We start from the raw sequence: 18,111 nt of genomic DNA on the forward strand, positions 1-18,111 counted from the left end.
CCATCACTTGAGAGGATAGGAGCATGGGCTGACTGTCTTCAGGTTGGCAGAGAGAGGGTTGTGCCTAGAGAAATGAAAGGAATGTGGACAGCAGAGGGAGAAGTGTCTTTCTCATATAGAAAAGAAGACATCAGCAATGCCTTGCCAGCAGCCCAGACCGTAAACTCATCCCTGAAAGTATTTCCTGCCTGTAGCCAACTGTGGGTCTTCTTCAGCTTAAGCAAAAGACCATCTGCTTTGAAATGGTACGGAAATTCACAGCTGAAGTCCCACCAGGACAGATTGCTAGTGCTGGAGTGAGGAACTCAACTTACCATTCAAAATGCTATTTAACGCCATGTGGTGGCACTGATCTCACCTGCTGCCTCCCCTTTCTAGGGTTTCCAGGGCTCTAGACAGAGCAGTAGAATTTGAACGCTAAAAGTGCCCCATTGGTCTTCAGGAAACATTTCCCCCTGAGGTTAGTTTTCCACATGACTAAGTGGCAGGCTGTGTGGCAGGCAGTGCCGGTGTGGCAGGCAGTGCCGGGTCCCCGCGTGGGTAATTCAGGCTTGGGCAGAGCTGCCCTTTAGGTGGATGGGCACGTACAGGTGATGGGAAGCTGCTGTCAATCAGTGCCACTGCTGCAGTATGCACCCATCTCTCCTCGCACACGCTGGGTCAGGCTGTGCAGTTCACCAAACTCAGGTTTTAACTCAGCTGCCCTATGATGCTGCATGGGCAGCGCTGTTAATGAATGCACAGTTGAGCTCTGAGTTACATGCAGTTCTGGTGAGAATATGCAGGAATTTGTTCTGTTGTGACAGTCTTATGGCAGAAATGATTTTCCATAATTGAGCTTTCTGTTCCTTAAAATAAGGACAAGGAAGAAAAATGAATTTTCTGGTCTGATCCGTTACTATCAGCACTGTGAAGAGTGAAGCTCATTGTGTGAGGGTAAGGCTCTTAGCACATGTAAATGTGTAACAAAATCTTTGGCTCTTTACTCTATCAGACATGGCTGTATGTTTTCTAGAAGAGAGTCCCAAAATAATAGTATGTGGGTCAAAACAGATTAGCCAAAATAGCAAGAGAATTTTTAGAACTGGAATCCAAATAATGACTTTTTTTAACACTAACATCAGAAAGACAAACTGAGGAGGCACAGAAGTTTTCATTATCCTCCACGCATGTAAAAACGGCTTTTTTTTTCTACTGGCTTAAAGTCCTAGATCTTAAATGACAGCAGCTTAGCCTGCTTTCAGTTTTAATACTTTAAATCTATACTTTGAAACTAAAAAAAGAACTGTATATTTTATCAGTCTGCTATGCATTTGTGGGGAATTTTATGCAAGGATGATGGTAAAGCCAGTGTTTCACTTTTCTATTGCACTGTTCATTAGGAGACCAATATTTTACATTCATTAAAAAATCCTTACAACATTCTTCCTCTGCAAGCATGCAGCATACAGCTTGTGCTCTTTTCCACAGAAAGTGTTGATTTTTCACTGAAAAGCTGAATGCGTAAAAATCCAGCGTGTCTCATGGGGTTTCCACATTGGATTTGCCTCATGAGATTTGGTCCTTGTTTCACCTGTGGGCCATGCACCTGAGGTAGCCTTCACCTTCCATGGTGTACTGCTGCGTTATCGCCGCCGTGATCTGCCATCTCTTCTGAACTAGAGATGTGAGATCTTGGTGCTTCACGGAAGGCGTAACCTGCCATGAAAGCCTTGTTTACGGTGAAGAATAAGATGACGAGGTATTGATGTGGCATTTAAAGGTACACATATGACCACTGTTAATTCTCACCAGTCCCTCCTTTGGAGATGTTTTCCGTGGTGATCCCTTCTTGTTTCTCAGTTTTTTAGTTGATCTGATGCTCATCCCCCATTTGACAGTAGAGTATATCTAGACTGGTTAACCAGGAGGTGTTGGGCAGCTCTCAAGCGACATGCTTCAGCTTCAGAAACCTTCTGATTAGACTGCGAAGTGCCGTGCATGTCATTAAATGTCAGAGGAGAGGGAAAACGGGAGTTCAGAGAAAGCAACTCCTTTTTATCTTTCAGGTGTAGGAATTAATAGCGTGGTGTAAGAAACACAGCATGACCTCAGGGGAGTGGGCAGTGACACAGGGCCTGGCTGTGGCATTCGTGTTTTCATGGTGGTATTCATCGGAGTGCAGAAAAGAGAGAAGGGGGTAAGCCACAAGAAGCTTAGCTGACAGAAGAGCAACAAAAAGGAAGAAATGGCATTGCAATCTTCTGACTTTATTGTTGTGTTAGAATAAATGAATGTTTAACTGATGGTTTAATCCTATGGAGTAACAGCAGGCAGTCATTAATAATCAGGAATAGCTAAAACATAGCTGCCTTTTCACTATTAAATACGTGGGTTTGGCTTCAGCTAAAAAATGGATGGATGGATGTGAGCATGGTGAAGAAGCAGAAAAGATGCCAGAAGTTCTTCTCTGGCTGTCAGCAATCATCAGGGCTGGCAGCCCAGAAAATTACATTAGAATTACTGATGTGTGACACTTTTCTCCTCTGTACTTGGCTATTTGTTAGCTCGCTGGAATCTAAATTTGTGGACGAGAATAATTCAGATGTTTCAGAGCTGGAACTTACATAATCAGTTAAAGAAAAGAATGACAGGCTCTTGGGGACATCGTCCCTCTGGAGTGACAGAAGAGAAATCATAGTGTGTTTTAATATGCTTGACTCCTGTAAGCTTAATCAAGACCTAAAAATATCACCTGTTTCCTGTGGATATTGAAGAACCTATCTTCTTTTTTATCTTTCTATTTTTGCAAGATTCTGCATATTGGTTATGTTCTTCCTCCTTATTCCCGAGAGCAGCTGTGATCCAGTTCTGCTCTCTGCAAAAAAATTTTCTCTAGGCTGAAAAAACAACTTCTCAAAGAAAAGCATTATTATTTGGTAGCTATTTTTGTATTTTACTCCATGCCTTTTTTCTGCATAAGACCTTTAAGTTAGATAAACGCAGAGTACATGTTTGACTTGCCCTATGCCTTTCTTTGTTTAATTAGAAGACTACCCGATCAAAAACTTTCCTACCTTTTTTTATTTTCATGGTTCTGTTTTGAAAGGTCAGACAAGAAATACTTGTGTAAGTATTGCAAGAAAAATGTATGTGCAGGGGAGAAATGCAGGGAAACAAGCTCGATGCTCATGACTTTGCATTGTAAAATCCGCCACTATTTTTCAACATGGTTGTGAATTAACTTATCTCGAGAGTGGCAGACATCTCATACAAACTTCGGATCATTTCCTTAATCCTAGAGCAATCCTTTGTCCCGGTTAGTGGGCTTGTGCCTGATCTCTGTCGATAAGCAGCCTGAAACCCGAGGGGGCTGTAATCTGGGAGTTCAGGGTGCTCCTGGGGGAAAGCGGAGATCTCCAATTACATCGTCGCTCTCCGGTGATCTGTAGCCAACATGTAAAGGCTGCTGACATGATTTACAGCCTATGCCTCTGGTGCGTAGGCTTGAAAGGTCCATTCACCAGCTAGTCTGAGACGAAGGTCACCTTGGTGATGGCCGGTCTAAAGCTTCTCTGCGTTGCCTCCACAGCGGGGACCTGCAGGTGACGGGAAGTGGCCATTGCCCATATAGCACTGCCCAGAAAGCCATTGGGAAGGACAACTTCACTATGATTCCTGAAGGGGTCAACGGAATTGAGGAAAGAATGACTGTTGTCTGGGACAAGGCTGTAGTAAGTAATTACTTACTTTTATGGACTAAAAAGAAATTGAGCGTTGGCTGAATAATGAAAGCCAAGAGACTCTTGGCCAGTACTTAAGTGACTTTCTAATATATTTCTGAGAACTCCCTGAGAGAGGTCTACTACGAGGTGACTTGTTTATTTCAAAACCCTTCTCCATTTCTATAAACTCAGGGCTGTGTTTCACTTTTGACACTGCAACACCATTGTGTTTTATTAGACCTGAGGCTTCACAGACTCCAGAGCTCAATTTTCTGGTTGTGTCGGAGCGGATGCTTCTCAGAGATGTAGGATCTGGAGCAGTTTAATGACTTTGAAGTGGACCCCATATAAATGTGATGAATGGATTGTTTGAATTTGGAAAGCGTCTTGTCATTTTTGAGAAATGACAAATGGATGGCAGCCGAGCCTGAGGCTAGACGATAAAATGCTTTGAAGGAGAACGCTGCATGTAATTCATACTGGCATGTTTTGTGGTGGGGTGCTGGTATAAGTTAGCAATTTTTTGATGGTTCCATGGATCCTAATATATAATGATATTCTCCCTCCATTGTCCGCCTTCACATACACACCCATGCACACACACTCACACACACACACTCATTACCTTACATTGCATTGCGCTCGAATGCATATTGCAAACTGGGAAGTGGCGGTATTTACAATGCTCTCATGAGCACTTCTCCCAGGCTGTGCTCAATAACCACTTTCTTCAGGGACCGCTGTTGACATTCCAAGCACAGAAGCAGCTTCAGATACCTGCCATATAGGAGCAAAGCAGGGAAGCAAGCAAAGTGCAGCCAGCCAGTAATATTTCTCTTTTGTTACTCCCACAAAGGGAAGGAGCTGCAGCAAGGGCTGCAACAGGGGATTTACAGGTGGTAACATTCAGTCCTGCACCACTGAGTAGCTTAGATTTTGCAAATCTCATGTGTTACCAAGCAGGAAATAAGTGTTTATTTAATACTAAAAAGTTTGGCACTGTTCTTCCTTGGAATATTGTTCTTGCTTATTGCCAGGGAAGACCCCAAAATACTCTGCTGAGAAATCAAATAGCTGTTGTGTACGGCTGCTATTAAGCCATCACTGACTGTATAAAAAGTTCAATTGGTGGTGACATTTCTCCAGGCAAGGACTTTATAATTGGGGTTGTATTACTTAGATGTATAGGTTTGGTAATACTAATAGTAGAATGGACTTAAGTTGCAAGAAATATTTATAAAAGAGCCTGAATCTTGATCTTTTATTTAATCTCATAATACCTGTATACGTTTCTCTGTTTTAAAATCATTAAAACATTTAAATGGAAATTACTAGGACTAGCAACAAAACACACTTAGGCATCAGTGTGTAGAGAGAGGGACTGTAGATAACTGAGCAACTTGATGGTATCATCTGCGTTAACATTTTATGGGCTGTTCTTTGGGATACCAGGAGTAATACATTAATTTATTTGAAACTCCCAAGTAATGTGCCTTCTATGAAGTCCTGCTTGGTAAAATCTGTTTCATGCAACATCAAACTACCTGCTTCCCAATATCTCCCTGACCGTTCAGTACTCTGAACAGTAAATCCCCATTTTATAAGTGTGTTTTGCTCAAATCACATTGTTTTTAGGCCACAGGCAAGATGGATGAGAGCCAGTTTGTAGCTGTCACCAGCACCAATGCTGCCAAAATCTTTAATCTGTATCCAAGAAAAGGCCGGATTGCTGTAGGATCGGATGCTGATGTCGTTATTTGGGACCCTGATAAGGTGAAGACTATAACAGCTAAGAGTCATAAATCGGTAAGGAGAAAAGAAAAAAGAAATGTCACTGTTGCTTTTCAACTGTTGAGCTAATTCATGTGAACAGCAAATGCACAGGATATAGAGGAGTGGGGTAGCTGCCTACTCCTGTTCTGAAATGAGTAAATGTTTCAGGAGATGAAAGTATTGAAATCTTGCATTGGAAGCACTGAGATCAGGAGGGATTTCTTCTCTCTCTGCATATACCATTGCACTACTTTTTGCATGCCTGTGGCAGATGTGTAAATAGGTGTGAATCAGCAGCTCCGCAGCTGTCATTAGTAGAGCTGTGATGATAAATTTAAAACCAGCTCACTTGTTTTTGCTTACCTGAAAAGCACCTGATATTATAAATTGCACAATTAAATCAACAATATTCTAAACTATGAGAGATGATTAAATATTTTGATAATACAGCTCTGATCAGCTTCATGGCTGGGATTTTCTATTTAATTCCAAAGCTTTGCTGCATGCTTCTCTGCCCGTAGTGCAGAGTACCAGTGACTCACAGTCGCTTTGATTTTGACTGTGGCAGGTTTTATCTTATGTGTTGTCTATCTCAGAGTTGTTTTCTTATTGTTCAGTGCTTTAGTCTTTTATATTGGGGAATTCTTCCAAAAGTTTTACTGGAAATCCAGTAATGGGGTTTATATTAAAAAGGCAAAAACCTTTAGAAACCTTTAAAAAGTAAGCTTAGGTGATTCAGTTTCTATTTCTCTTTCTTGGGATCTGTCTGTATTTTCAAGAAAATCACCTGCCCTTTGACAGTCATTCCCATTTAGATTCAGGTTTTCCTGGTCCTTTCTGGGCTTTTTCAGACAGAAACATGTGTGCTGGCCCCTTTGAAATTCCCTTACATAGTCACAGCACATCCGTGGTGGGACTATGTCCTCTGGGTATCCGGCAGCTGAGTCACAATTTTCCTTCTTATTACGGCTATCGTACTTCTAGAGGCTCTGGATAAATACGGGAAGTCCTCAAAAACAAATGAAAGAAAGCCTTGATGGAAAGTGAGAAATGGAAAGGAAAAGTCTCATCAAGGAAAGTCTGATCAGAGAGATTCTTTAAAATAATTTCGTATCAAAATGCATTGCTTTTCCTTCAGACAAAACAATTTTATACACCTCCTAATGGCAGTTGTCTAAAACTATGACTACAAATACAGATTATAAGTTACTAAGTGAAAGAGATCTTGTGCCAAACTTGAAGTGAATATGTTGGTCAATCCTCAGGCCGTTGAGTACAACATCTTTGAAGGAATGGAGTGCCATGGTGCTCCACTCGTGGTCATAAGCCAAGGGAAGATTGTGTTTGAAGATGGAAATCTGCACGTAAATAAGGGAATGGGCCGCTTCATCCCTCGCAAACCTTTCCCTGAATATCTTTACCAGCGCATCAAAATCAGGAATAAGGTAATGTCAGATATTATTTAATCTTCTTTCTAGCCATACCTTTTTGGAACCACAGTAGCACATGGTTTTTATTATTATTGTGCTAATATGAGTCCATATCAGACGGACTATATATTACTTGTTCAAAAAACAACCACAAAACTGGTTCCTCTGCAAGTGAGAACTGATGTAACTTAATTAACACCATGAGCTTCAGTGGGTAAAGCATATAATTGCCAGGTGGGCATAATTGCCTTATGTCCAGCTGTGCAGGCTTTTGAAGGGAGGTGGAATAGTGGTAGAATTTACTTTTAGTTATAATTCAGGAAAAAGATAAAGCTTCTTTGGGAGGAGGGTTAGCCAGAAGAAAAACAGAATTTTAAATTGTTACTGAGCTTTGCATACTGAACTGCCACACTGCAGAGAAGAAAAGCATGTAAGCCAGATCATTATATTTGGCACCTCTGAACTGTTGTTGGTGCATTTGCTGATCTGAGTATTAGCAGCATTCACAGCTCAGAAAACTTTTCTCCTGTGTTTAATAAAAAGCTTGGGAAATGACCAAGATTAAGACTGGGTCACTTCTGGTTTTGAATTATATCAGTGCTCCACTGTTGAAAACCAATTGGTTTGGCACTAGTTTGGGGTTATTTGGAAATTGCGTCTTGCCACTGAGCAAGAAAGTCACTGTGTGAGGACAGGTAACAAGACAAATTGGCTAAAGCTCATATTTTCTTCAACCAAGCATATATCATAGCCTGTGAGGATGGGAGATGAAATCAAGTCTACAAGCAGGTTGATAGTTTTTATCTTTCATTATTTGTTATACAAATTCTGTCAAGCTGTGGGATACAAAAGGCCTGCACTTCTAACGAGAAAAGGCACTGGAAAAATCAAATGCACCTGCAAAAGTTTTGCAAAATACCAATCAGTATTGCACTTTGTTTTTACATTATCCACTTAGATGACATGAGCCTTCTCTTCACACTCACCTCTCAAGGGTTTAGCACATGGGATTTATATATAAATTAGTGACAATGTCATTTAAATACTGAAAACAACACGTATCAGAGAGTGGTGTCTTATACCAGGAGTTAGCACAAAAGTAACTGGGCTAAGTAACCTGTGTCTTGCAAGCAGGCCTGGATTTTGGGAAAGACCTTTGATACTTAGGAAAGGTCTGCAAAAGGACGAAGAAAGGGACTGGTATTTTTGCTCTTGCAGCTCCCTCTGCTGCCTACTGAGGAGAAGGGACAGCAGGTTCATGTCTGTGTTTCTTTTCCCACTATCGAATTTTATCAATTGGAAATATTTAGAAAGACCCAATGGTATCAGCCACCATATGAATATGTCAGTGCTCGACAAAGCGGTCTAGAAGAAACATGTCAAACAAGGGGCTGCAAAGCTGTAACTGGCACAGGATAGCAGTATAAATTTATCCCTGGAGGAGGGATGGTGGTATCAATTCCTGCCTTTGTGGTTCCCTGGAAGATGGATTTGTTGCTGTGATCAGCAGCTGCTCTCTTCTGGGCATTAGTTTTGGCTCAGCGTGCGAGATGGTGGCTCTTCTGAGCATGATGTCCCCATCACTGAAAGCAAGGAAAATGCATTGATTTCTGTAAGAGCTGGATCAAACCCCTGTGAATAGTGTCCTTCCTCTATGGTATTTTAATTTCACTGTTAATCTCTTGGGGAAATGGCTCTGAAATAATAATCTTGTAAGCCACAGATTTCTGATCTTTTTGACGAGTTTTGGATTCTGTGATTCAATGGCTTCAGGCTCTTCCTGAAAATTGGAATATTTTTAAAAAATATTATTTCCTAGATTCCTGTGATTTTAGGGCCAATAAGGCTGTTTTGATTGTCTTTTCTCATATGCCTTATAGGAACTGTACAGGGATAAAATCTAGAGACCTCAAACTGGAATCAGAGCTCAAATGACAGATACTCTGTTGACAAATAATGAAAGATGGCTCCCATGCCACAGTCTACTGTATAATTGCTTTTCTAGTTGATGACAAGAAGTGGAAAATTCTGAAATTTTATTTAAAAATTGCCATCACTTTTCAATGAGTTCTAATAAAGATAATGAGAAATCTGAAGGGGAGGAACAGAGAAAACACAGGTAGGAGTGAAATTGCTGCAATCAGTGTAGTGGGTATCGGTCTTGAAACAACCCAAGTGGGATTAAGCAGCTGAACCAACCCTGCTGAACAGCCTCTGAATGGGGAGAGAAGAGGTGATTGTGACTGATCTTACCTAAAATAAACACCTTAGGTCAGACCTGTTGTTCTGAATCCCATTTCTCCCCATTGACTGTGAAGGAAGCCTAATAAGGATCTCTCTCTTACAATTTTTATATACATAAAAATGGAGGGAGGAAGCTTTGTAATTTCTTTTATATATAAAGTAGACTGTAGCTTTAATAAGACTATAGATGTGTTTTTAATTCAGCTAGTGCAGAATATAGCTCTGTGCTCAGTGGTCTGTACGTATAGACAGGATATCATTAAGGAGCATTATCAGAGCATTCAGTGTCTGGATTTTTATTCTCCTCTTGGTCTAGGTGGGAGGACTGCAAGGAGTCTCCAGAGGAATGTATGATGGGCCTGTGTATGAAATCCCAGCTACGCCAAAATATGCAACTCCTGCACCCTCAACTAAATCCTCCCCTGCCAAAAACCAGCCCCCGCCAATCAGAAACCTCCATCAATCCAATTTTAGCTTATCAGGTAAGTCAGCCTGACTCATCAGAAATGTTTTAAAGCAATCAGTATGGATTATTGGTGATAAATTACAATTATAATTCTTTAATCAAATATGAAAGGATTAAATATATTCACATACATGCATATGTTACATATATATATATGCATGTATATATATGTTTTTATACATGCTTTCCTTAGCAATATTTTATAAATTGCCAAATATTCAAAATGTTTGCAGTCTAAAATTTTTCTCTGCATGCAGTCTTCTAATATTATTTACCTGGCTCATTACAGTTAGCTGAGGTCTCTGGTTGATGTGAATGAGGCCCCTTGGTGGTATGTACAGCTGATGGGACTTGGTGCAACCAACGTGGCTCAGACGTTTCAGATTTCTTTCTTGCTGCATCACCAGAAACTGCTAGACATGGAAACCTCAACTGTCCTTGTCCATGGCTGGCAAACCATGTACAGAAGCTAATTCATATGCAGATTAGAGTATTTCTTGTCCTCTTTGCTCTTGGTGCCTAAAACATTTTCCGTGGTACGTAAGAAACAGGCTGGAAAAATCATACTTTGGGGTTGTTGGAAGTAATTCTTGTCATCTGAAGACAATTACAAGTGTGTCAAATCCTTATCCTTCAAAAGTCTACAGCCCAACTGGTATATAAGTGGCTCCTTATGATCTTAGGAAAGTCACTGGCTTTTCTCCCCTGTGGTAGCCGATGGTGGAGTTTTCCTCCCTGATGGATCCTGTCTTTAGAAACTAAATGAAACTTCTGGAAGAAAGCCCAAGGAGAGCAAATATTTTAAAAACCCTTCTAGTGAGTTGAAGTATATTTTTGCCTGTATACCTGGGCCATGGTGAGCATATACAGATATGTAAAGCTATATAAAGCAAAAAAAGTGCTTAGAAATTTGACCTCTAATAATGATGACAACCAGTAAGTGGGATTTTCATAAGCATCTGAAGCTGTGGTTTCACAGTCCACTCCTGGATCTGGGTACTACCAAGGCATCTAGTGGTACGAATTTGATCTGAATCAGACAGACGCACATTACTCTGTTCTTATGAAATTAGGCAGAACCAGAGACTATGACAGCATTTAAAGTGATCCTACGCTTTTATGGTGGTCTTACATTGCCATTAGGAAGCTGAGTGTGATCAGACAATATTTAGCCTGGCAGGAAGCCTGCCGTCACCTTAAGCTTAACCTTTCAACATTGTAAAACGCAGTGAGGCAGGTTTGAAAAATCCACTCTGCACATAGATGGTTTGGGTTGGTTTTTTTTTAGTTATAATAGTAATATTTTCTGTCTGGGTCTGATCTCACTAAGGGAACTCAGTCTGTAGTCTGTCATCCCTGCATGGGCTCTTCTTCAAGTCAGTGGAAAACAATTCCCCATGTGGGGGGAGCATCAATCATCCGATTAATCCTACATTTAATCCTCTACCTCTCATAGAAGACAAGTGGAGCTAGGCACAGAAATGTGCCTTGAAGGTCTGTTTAGCACTTCAGTCCGGGGCCAGGCTCAAGAGAAACCAGCTGATGGTGGTGTGAGGGAAGCATAGCTGGAACTAGGCAGGTAAAGTCTCCTTGCCGATGGTTTATTCCTTTTTATAGCTTTGTTTCCTGATTTTCTGTTGTTGCAGGAGCTCAGATAGATGACAACAACCCCCGCCGTACTGGGCACCGCATCGTGGCCCCTCCTGGTGGTCGCTCTAATATTACCAGTCTTGGCTGAAAAACCATGATGGACAGAAACACAAGGATGAAGGATCGTGGGAATAATGCCTGTTCCCTTCAATATCTGTGTTATCGAACCCACAGTTTTATTTGGTACTAATGGAAATAAAAACCGAAATGTCTTTCTTTTTTTTGTATAGGAAGAGGTGATAATAGTGTGGTGTGTTTGCTTGGAACTACTTGCCTCACAATTGTGCTTTCATGCCATAGTCACCTTAAAGCATGGTGCTTCCATTGCCCCTTTAGTGACTACAGGTTTTAGCTTCGTCTCGTAACTGAATGATGGTTCCTTTGCACCCTTTCGCTGTATTAGAGTAGTTAATGCATGTTACTGAGTTATTTATGCAAGTTGCATTCTGTGAGTGAGTCCCTTTAGAACATGTTGCCAACAATTGACTAGACACAATGCCAAGATTAATGTCCGTATTTGAAAAACACCACCAAAAACACTTATGAAGGAAGAAAATGGCCATCTTGAAAGTATGGAGTAGAGTAGTATAGGCAGCTTCTGTTTCATCTTTAATTTATTATAAACCCAAGAAGCACTTCTCTCAGACACAGAAAATCACTGGGACACGTAATGACAAATGGTCTCTGTAGCACCTGTCTGTTCCCACTCAGTACGTTCCAAGTCTGTGTCCTTCTTGTTTCCATTTTAGACAGAGCCATAATTTATACATACCAATGCCATTGCCACCCCTGCAGGGATTTCTCCACCTGGGCAGTAGTGCTCTCCTTCTGCATGAGATTTTTGGTACTTACAGATAATCCAAGTTGCCGTCGGATTTTTAAAGTTTTTTGTACAAAGTTTTTCCTTTGTAATCACATGCATTTTTACTTACTCTACCGTATCAAGATCTACTAGTCGTGGTTCAATTTCTGAATTCAAAGCTTGTGAAATAAAGGAAATTAATTGATGGGTAAGCGTCTTCCTCCTCTGCTTTCCAGTGCTGTTGCTCAATGATTGAAAATTTAGAAGGGAGAAACTCAAGAGAAATTGTCTTTTAGGTTGACATCATGTGAAAGAAGGAGCCTCCTTGGATCACAAGGAATGTTAAATGTATAGAGGTCTGCATATGCATACTATGGCATGCCATAATCTATCTTAATTAAATAGAGCTCAGAGTAAAAATGTACTTACTATTGACATTGCAGCTGCCTCAGTTTTGGCCAAATGAGACCTAAATGAACTTTCTCCCAAGACCTTCAGGTCTGCATCTGATTTGCGTGACATGGTAATTGATTGCCATCATCTTCATCTGTAGTACAGAACCAGTATGCAGTGCTCCAGTTTGACCTAAGCTATATTTGACTTAGTACTGGTTTTCTCTGCTGACTGAACCGGGACAGTGTTTAGGCATGACACGAACAAGACATGCTGCAGGTAAGGTGAAGACAGTGGATTTCAATTCTCTCTTTCAATGAGACCGAAGGAAATGCTTTCTCCTTGTTTTTCTGACTCCTTCACAGACTATGTAAAGAAACTTTTTCAATCGCTTTTTACTTGTCTGATTGTGTTGCAGATGTGGGAGGCGTGGGCTACGGTGGAGGGTGGGCTGCTACGAAATTAAACAGGTCAGCAAAACACCTCCCCTTGGCCCTGTGCCACTTTGCCCTTGCCTACACTGCAAAGCTGCCCCAGGTAAAGTCTTGTAGCAGCGCGGTGCCGGGGGAATGGTTGTATCTAGCTGTGGTGCTTGACCAGCCATTCCATGTAGCAATAAATTGCGTTGGCATAGGGCATGTGGTGCACGCCAGGTACATGTGGGACATAAAAGTTTTGGAAAGTAGCCTACCTGAAGCCTGTCATCTTATTCTGAAGTCAGTGTGCTATCATCACCTCCAGCTTGCCCAGGAAAGGAACCATTACCCTGGAAAATTCCATTTTGGTCAGCTTGGTCTGAAAACCTGGCAGCAGAGCTGGTCTGAATAGCTAGCTTTTCTTTTTGCTTTGGCTTTGACCTGAACCAGTGAAGAAACACCGCAATTCAGCCTGCACTGAATTGATTGCTCCTAAAATAAAGAGAAAAATAAAGCTTTTCATGAATGATCCCTTCTGGTAAGGATTGAAATTCATGTTTCCTATTGCCTGGAGAGTGCCCTCATCCCCAGGCTTGCTTGCTCACTTGGTGGTTCAGCCATTTTATATGATAGGAAGTAAAATAACTTGGTCACTTCGTGGTTCAGGTTTTTTATGTGAAGTAAAATAACTCTAGCAGAGAAGCCTGAGGACAACCTGCCCTGGAATAACCCACAGCCTAGCAGATAAGGCAATCCTGAAATGCCAAGTCTCCATCTCCACTGTCCTATTCCAACCCATTTGCTATGAGTGTTGACAGAGCCAGAAACAGTTCTGGTAAGCTAACCGACAACAGAAACAAAGCTGGTTTGTGAAACTATGCGGCAAATTTGACATGGTGTGAAAATTTTGGAACTGCTGGTTACAATTTCCTTAGTGATTTTCTTGCATGTATTTGTGCAAGTAGCAATGGTTGCTCACCTGCGAGTAAAACTTGTACTCGATCTACGATGCTTGTCACGTCTGAGGTGACAGAAATGATCGTCATGTAACTAGTATTGACAGATGACACTTTCCCTACATGCTAAACAGCATCCTAAACTAAAGAACCCTTTGCCTACAAGATACTCGAGATCCACTGTTGTTAACATGCATTTATTTTTTCAGAGTGAAGTGTCTGTGAAGAAATACATGAGTGGGTGTTTGTGAGGCACTTCATGGTTCAGTGCTTCTGTGTGAACAAGACTGTGCTTGTCAGGTCAATGTAACTGCTATGAATTCTCCCAGGAGAAGTACGCTAGCATGCCCAGGATGTTCATAAGCCCCTGCAGCCTGATGGCTGTTGCCGTGCCGCTACCTGCCTGCGGGAAGCCCGTGGATCCTGTGCTGTGCCTGGTTCTCTCCATTCTGGACACGCAATACTACGTGGATGTGATTTAAGGAGCATTTTCTTGGAGCACAGGTACCTTACTGCATGGTCACCAGGTGAGGTGAAGGATGGTTACTGTGATATACCATCAGAGAGATGGCATGTGCAATTGCTCATGGGGTGGATTAAAAGAAGCAATAGAAGTGGTGCTTCTCTTACCACCTGGAGGCCTATTTCACAGCAATGCCCCTGCCCCTACATCACTAACCTGTTCTTAAATAAAATAAAACAGTAAATAAAACGTGGCTTAGCTGGTGATCCTGAATACCTCTGCACAATAGGCAACTGTACTTGAGTTTGCTCCCTTGTAGGAGCAGAAAGCTGGGAGATGTTCAATTTGTGAACTTGTGGGTGGGAAGCTGCTGTTGACTGCAAGAAGAAAGCAGTGCAAAGCTTTTACGCTTTTTGAATCGTCAAGCTTCTAAAAATCTGCAGCAGGGCTATGCCCTTTTAATACCTGATGTAGTCCTAATGATGTTAAACTGGCTCTTCCCTACTGCTATTTGGAGACCCCTTGAACTTAGTCCCTATGACCAGTCTGAGGACTATCTTTGTCAACCGAGTGATGTGGAAGAGAAGGCTGGATCCATGGGGTTGTTTCCTGAGTGACAGTTTGGACCAGTTTGTCTTGGGTTACAGTTTGTCTGCTACCAGAGCAATGCAGTTACATGTTTGAATTTTAGAGTTTGTAGCAAAGCCTGTTAATTATGATGCTAAGACTGTACCAACAGCTGTCCCAGCTATTAAATGTTTCTCTTAGCAATACACTGACCTTCATCCGTAAGGATGAACTAAAAACACAGACTGGACCAGGTCAGATGACCATCTGCTCTGGGTTCCAATAGCCAACAACATAAGCTTAAAGGAGGCCAGAAGAAAAGAGCAAACATATAATGCTAATATTCCTCTGAGTGTTTTCCTCATTTCTAGTGCCTTGTCATTTCTTAGGAAGCAGCATCATCTTTGCACTCTGTAGCTGTCAGTGAATTTTTCTGCCATGAATTTGCCAAGATGCTTTTAAACCCAGGTAAAATATTGGCACGTACGGCTTCCTGGAGCAAGGAATTGCACGATGACAAAGTGTCAAGCTAGTCTACTTGGCACCAGCTAATTCTTGCCATTTAGACCTGGCCAGTATTAAATCTCAGTGACCTAAACAAACTGATGTGAGGATAGTTTTTCATCTTGATTGGGGTGAACTTTGAACAAGCTTTCCAGATATATTTCAGTGATGACAGTGAGGGATATTCAACTGAAAATAAATTGTGTATGGGAGAGGGAATAATGTCTTACAATATAGTAAAAATGCAGAGTTTGGGATACGGTTCTATGAGCATCATGTAACTTATGAAGTATTTGCAGTGATACGGATAAAGTAGTTAAGTCTCAGCCCCCCTCCCTGACTGCATATTCTGTAATTTTCTAGCGCAGTGAACTGTACATGCAAGGCTACCTTTAAATATGTAGTCATATATACTGCTTTAAAAAGCTTTAAGCTTAGCAGCTTCTTCCTCACAACTGGAAGTAATCCAGCGTGCGAAGACATCAGTGACCACAACGCTGCTTCTGAACGTCTTTGGCTGGCAGAGTCCGCACCCTTGTCCCTCTCCCGACACTCTGGAGTGCAGCAGCGGCCACAGGCACCGAGACCGGGAGCCCTCCCAGCGCAGAGGCAGTTCCCAGACAGCGCGGGGCAGGCTGGGCGGCCGCACGCTAAGCCCTTCATAGTCTCTGCTGAACACATGGAAGTAGCATTTGTTCAGATGGAAGAAACACACCAAAAAAACTGTTGTACGTAATGATCTCTGGGTGTCAGAATGGCTCCCAAAGACTGTTGTAGATGTCACGAGGGAGAGAGTGAAGGTGCTAATCTGGTGCTTGCCCTGGTACTGGGTTACTGTGTGCACAGGCAAGATCAAAGGACCTTTATGTGACTTAGGAGTGCTTGTTTATGTCAGGAATAAAACTGCCCACATTGCACAGGAGCTGGCACCAGACTGAATGCCCCAAGTTTAAGCTTTTTACATGGCACGCCTCTTCAGTGTGGTCCAGGCTGCCTTTCTGCAGGAATTCTGCACGATGAGGCTTTCCATATTTTTCTACAGTAGAGGGACTGTTGTGGGCTATTTTGATTCTTGCATGATATACAACGCACTGAACGACTCTAACACTATGCCTAGAATTTGTCTGAGAGACAGCCTTGTCATAAAGCTGTGAATGAGGCCGAGTACAACCAAACTGTTGTAATATTTGTTACCCTTGATGTTAAAAAAAGGAGAAAAAAGGCATGACATTTTTCCCAAAAATTTCTGCAGCAAGTGTTTTCGATATGTACCTGTAAAGCATGATCAAAGCTCCTTGTTAGCCTCTCCAGAATAAACTAAAGAGAGAGTGCTTTATAGAGTTACACCATAAAGCAAGTGTTTTGAGCTGTGACTGGCACCTAGGTATCCTATTTTTTCCCCCATATGACATCTACTATGCTGGAGACTGCTCTCAGCTGGCAAAACTGCTTAGCAGTTTCTCTCCCAGGGATTCTCTAGGCACAATCCCTGGCTTGCAAGCAATTTCTACCACCCCTTAAAGCACAGAGAAGATACAAAGTGGGGGTAGGAGGGAAGTGTCAAACATTTTGGTAACACATCAGTAGGAAGGAATATTAGAATCATGGAAAGATTTAGGTTGGAAAAGGTATCAGCTGGAGTCCAGCCTCCTACGCAAAGCAGGGCTAACGTCAAAGTTAGGTTGATCAGGATGTCGTCCAGCTGAGAGCTGAAAGTCTCCAGGGATGGATGTTCTGCACCCTCTCTGAATTACCTGTTCCAGTGATTCACCCATTTCGGCACAAATAATTTTTTCTTCCTGATGAGAAACTGGAATGTCTGTGCTGAAACTTGTGACTATTGCAATAAGCTGTGCCCATTTGGCTGGCGATGAAGTATTTCACAGGATGAAGAAGAAATCTCGGCCTCTGTACTGTTCTGTGTTGGCTCAGAAATAAGCAGTCACATGGATTTAAATGGAACTGAGGGGGCAGAGGTTAAAAAAAAAACCAAAAAACAAACAACCCTCTGTAATGAGTATGTCAGGAGATAGGAGGGAGATCTTCAGCATCAGGATACTGTTACTGTGGTTAAAGTTGAATAATGTAACATAACATATTGCAACATAACATAAAATGTAACATAACATAATGCCAGGGGAGGTTTAGATTGGCTATTAGGTAAAATTTCTTCACCAAAAGGGTTGTCAAGCTCTGGACCAGGCTGCCCAGGGAAGTGGTGGAGTCACCATCCCTGGAGGTATTTAAAAGCCGTGTAGAGGTGATGCTCAGGGACACGGTTTACTGGTGGACTTGGCAGTGTTAGGTTTACGGTTGGACTCGATGATCTTAAAAGTCTTTTCCAACCTAAATGAGTCCATGATTCTATAACAGAAGTTGAACAGCGCTTCGCTGAAGAGCAACTCCCGCGAGCTCAGCTTGGCGTTTGCGACGCTTGTTTCTTGGTCTAACGAAACCCGGTCGTGTTCCCTCTCTGCATCGCTGCCGGGGAGCGGTGGCGAGCGCCTGGATGGTAACGCGAGGAGCCCCTAAGGGGGGCGAGAGCCGCGGGGGCTTTCCCGGGGAAAGCTGATGTGGCTGTGGGAGGAGAGAGGACGGCAGCCGGGGAATGCGGCAACCCCGCTCGCTGCCCCCCAGAGGGCACTGCTGCCCCGCTTTTGGGGAATCGGACCCTCGCCGCTGCCTTCTGAGGGAGGCGGAAAGCCACTTCGGGCCTGCCCGCCCCAAGGAGGCACAGGGCATG

General features: G+C 42.3%; 1 protein-coding gene across 1 annotated transcript in view; it reads left to right on the forward strand.

Moving 5' to 3' along the window:
• Window positions 1-12,693, forward strand: part of CRMP1 (collapsin response mediator protein 1) — a 48,666-nt gene extending 35,973 nt beyond the window's left edge. The window contains exons 10-14 of the mRNA XM_075040890.1: window positions 3,572-3,713; window positions 5,340-5,510; window positions 6,743-6,922; window positions 9,468-9,633; window positions 11,264-12,693. Coding sequence (XP_074896991.1) covers window positions 3,572-3,713; window positions 5,340-5,510; window positions 6,743-6,922; window positions 9,468-9,633; window positions 11,264-11,355 — 751 coding nt within the window. The 3' untranslated portion in view covers window positions 11,356-12,693. The remainder of the gene's footprint in view (window positions 1-3,571; window positions 3,714-5,339; window positions 5,511-6,742; window positions 6,923-9,467; window positions 9,634-11,263) is intronic.
• Window positions 12,694-18,111: the final 5,418 nt, after the last annotated feature.

Source organism: Buteo buteo, chromosome 1, assembly GCF_964188355.1.
Source record: "Buteo buteo chromosome 1, bButBut1.hap1.1, whole genome shotgun sequence".
Taxonomy (NCBI): domain Eukaryota; kingdom Metazoa; phylum Chordata; class Aves; order Accipitriformes; family Accipitridae; genus Buteo; species Buteo buteo.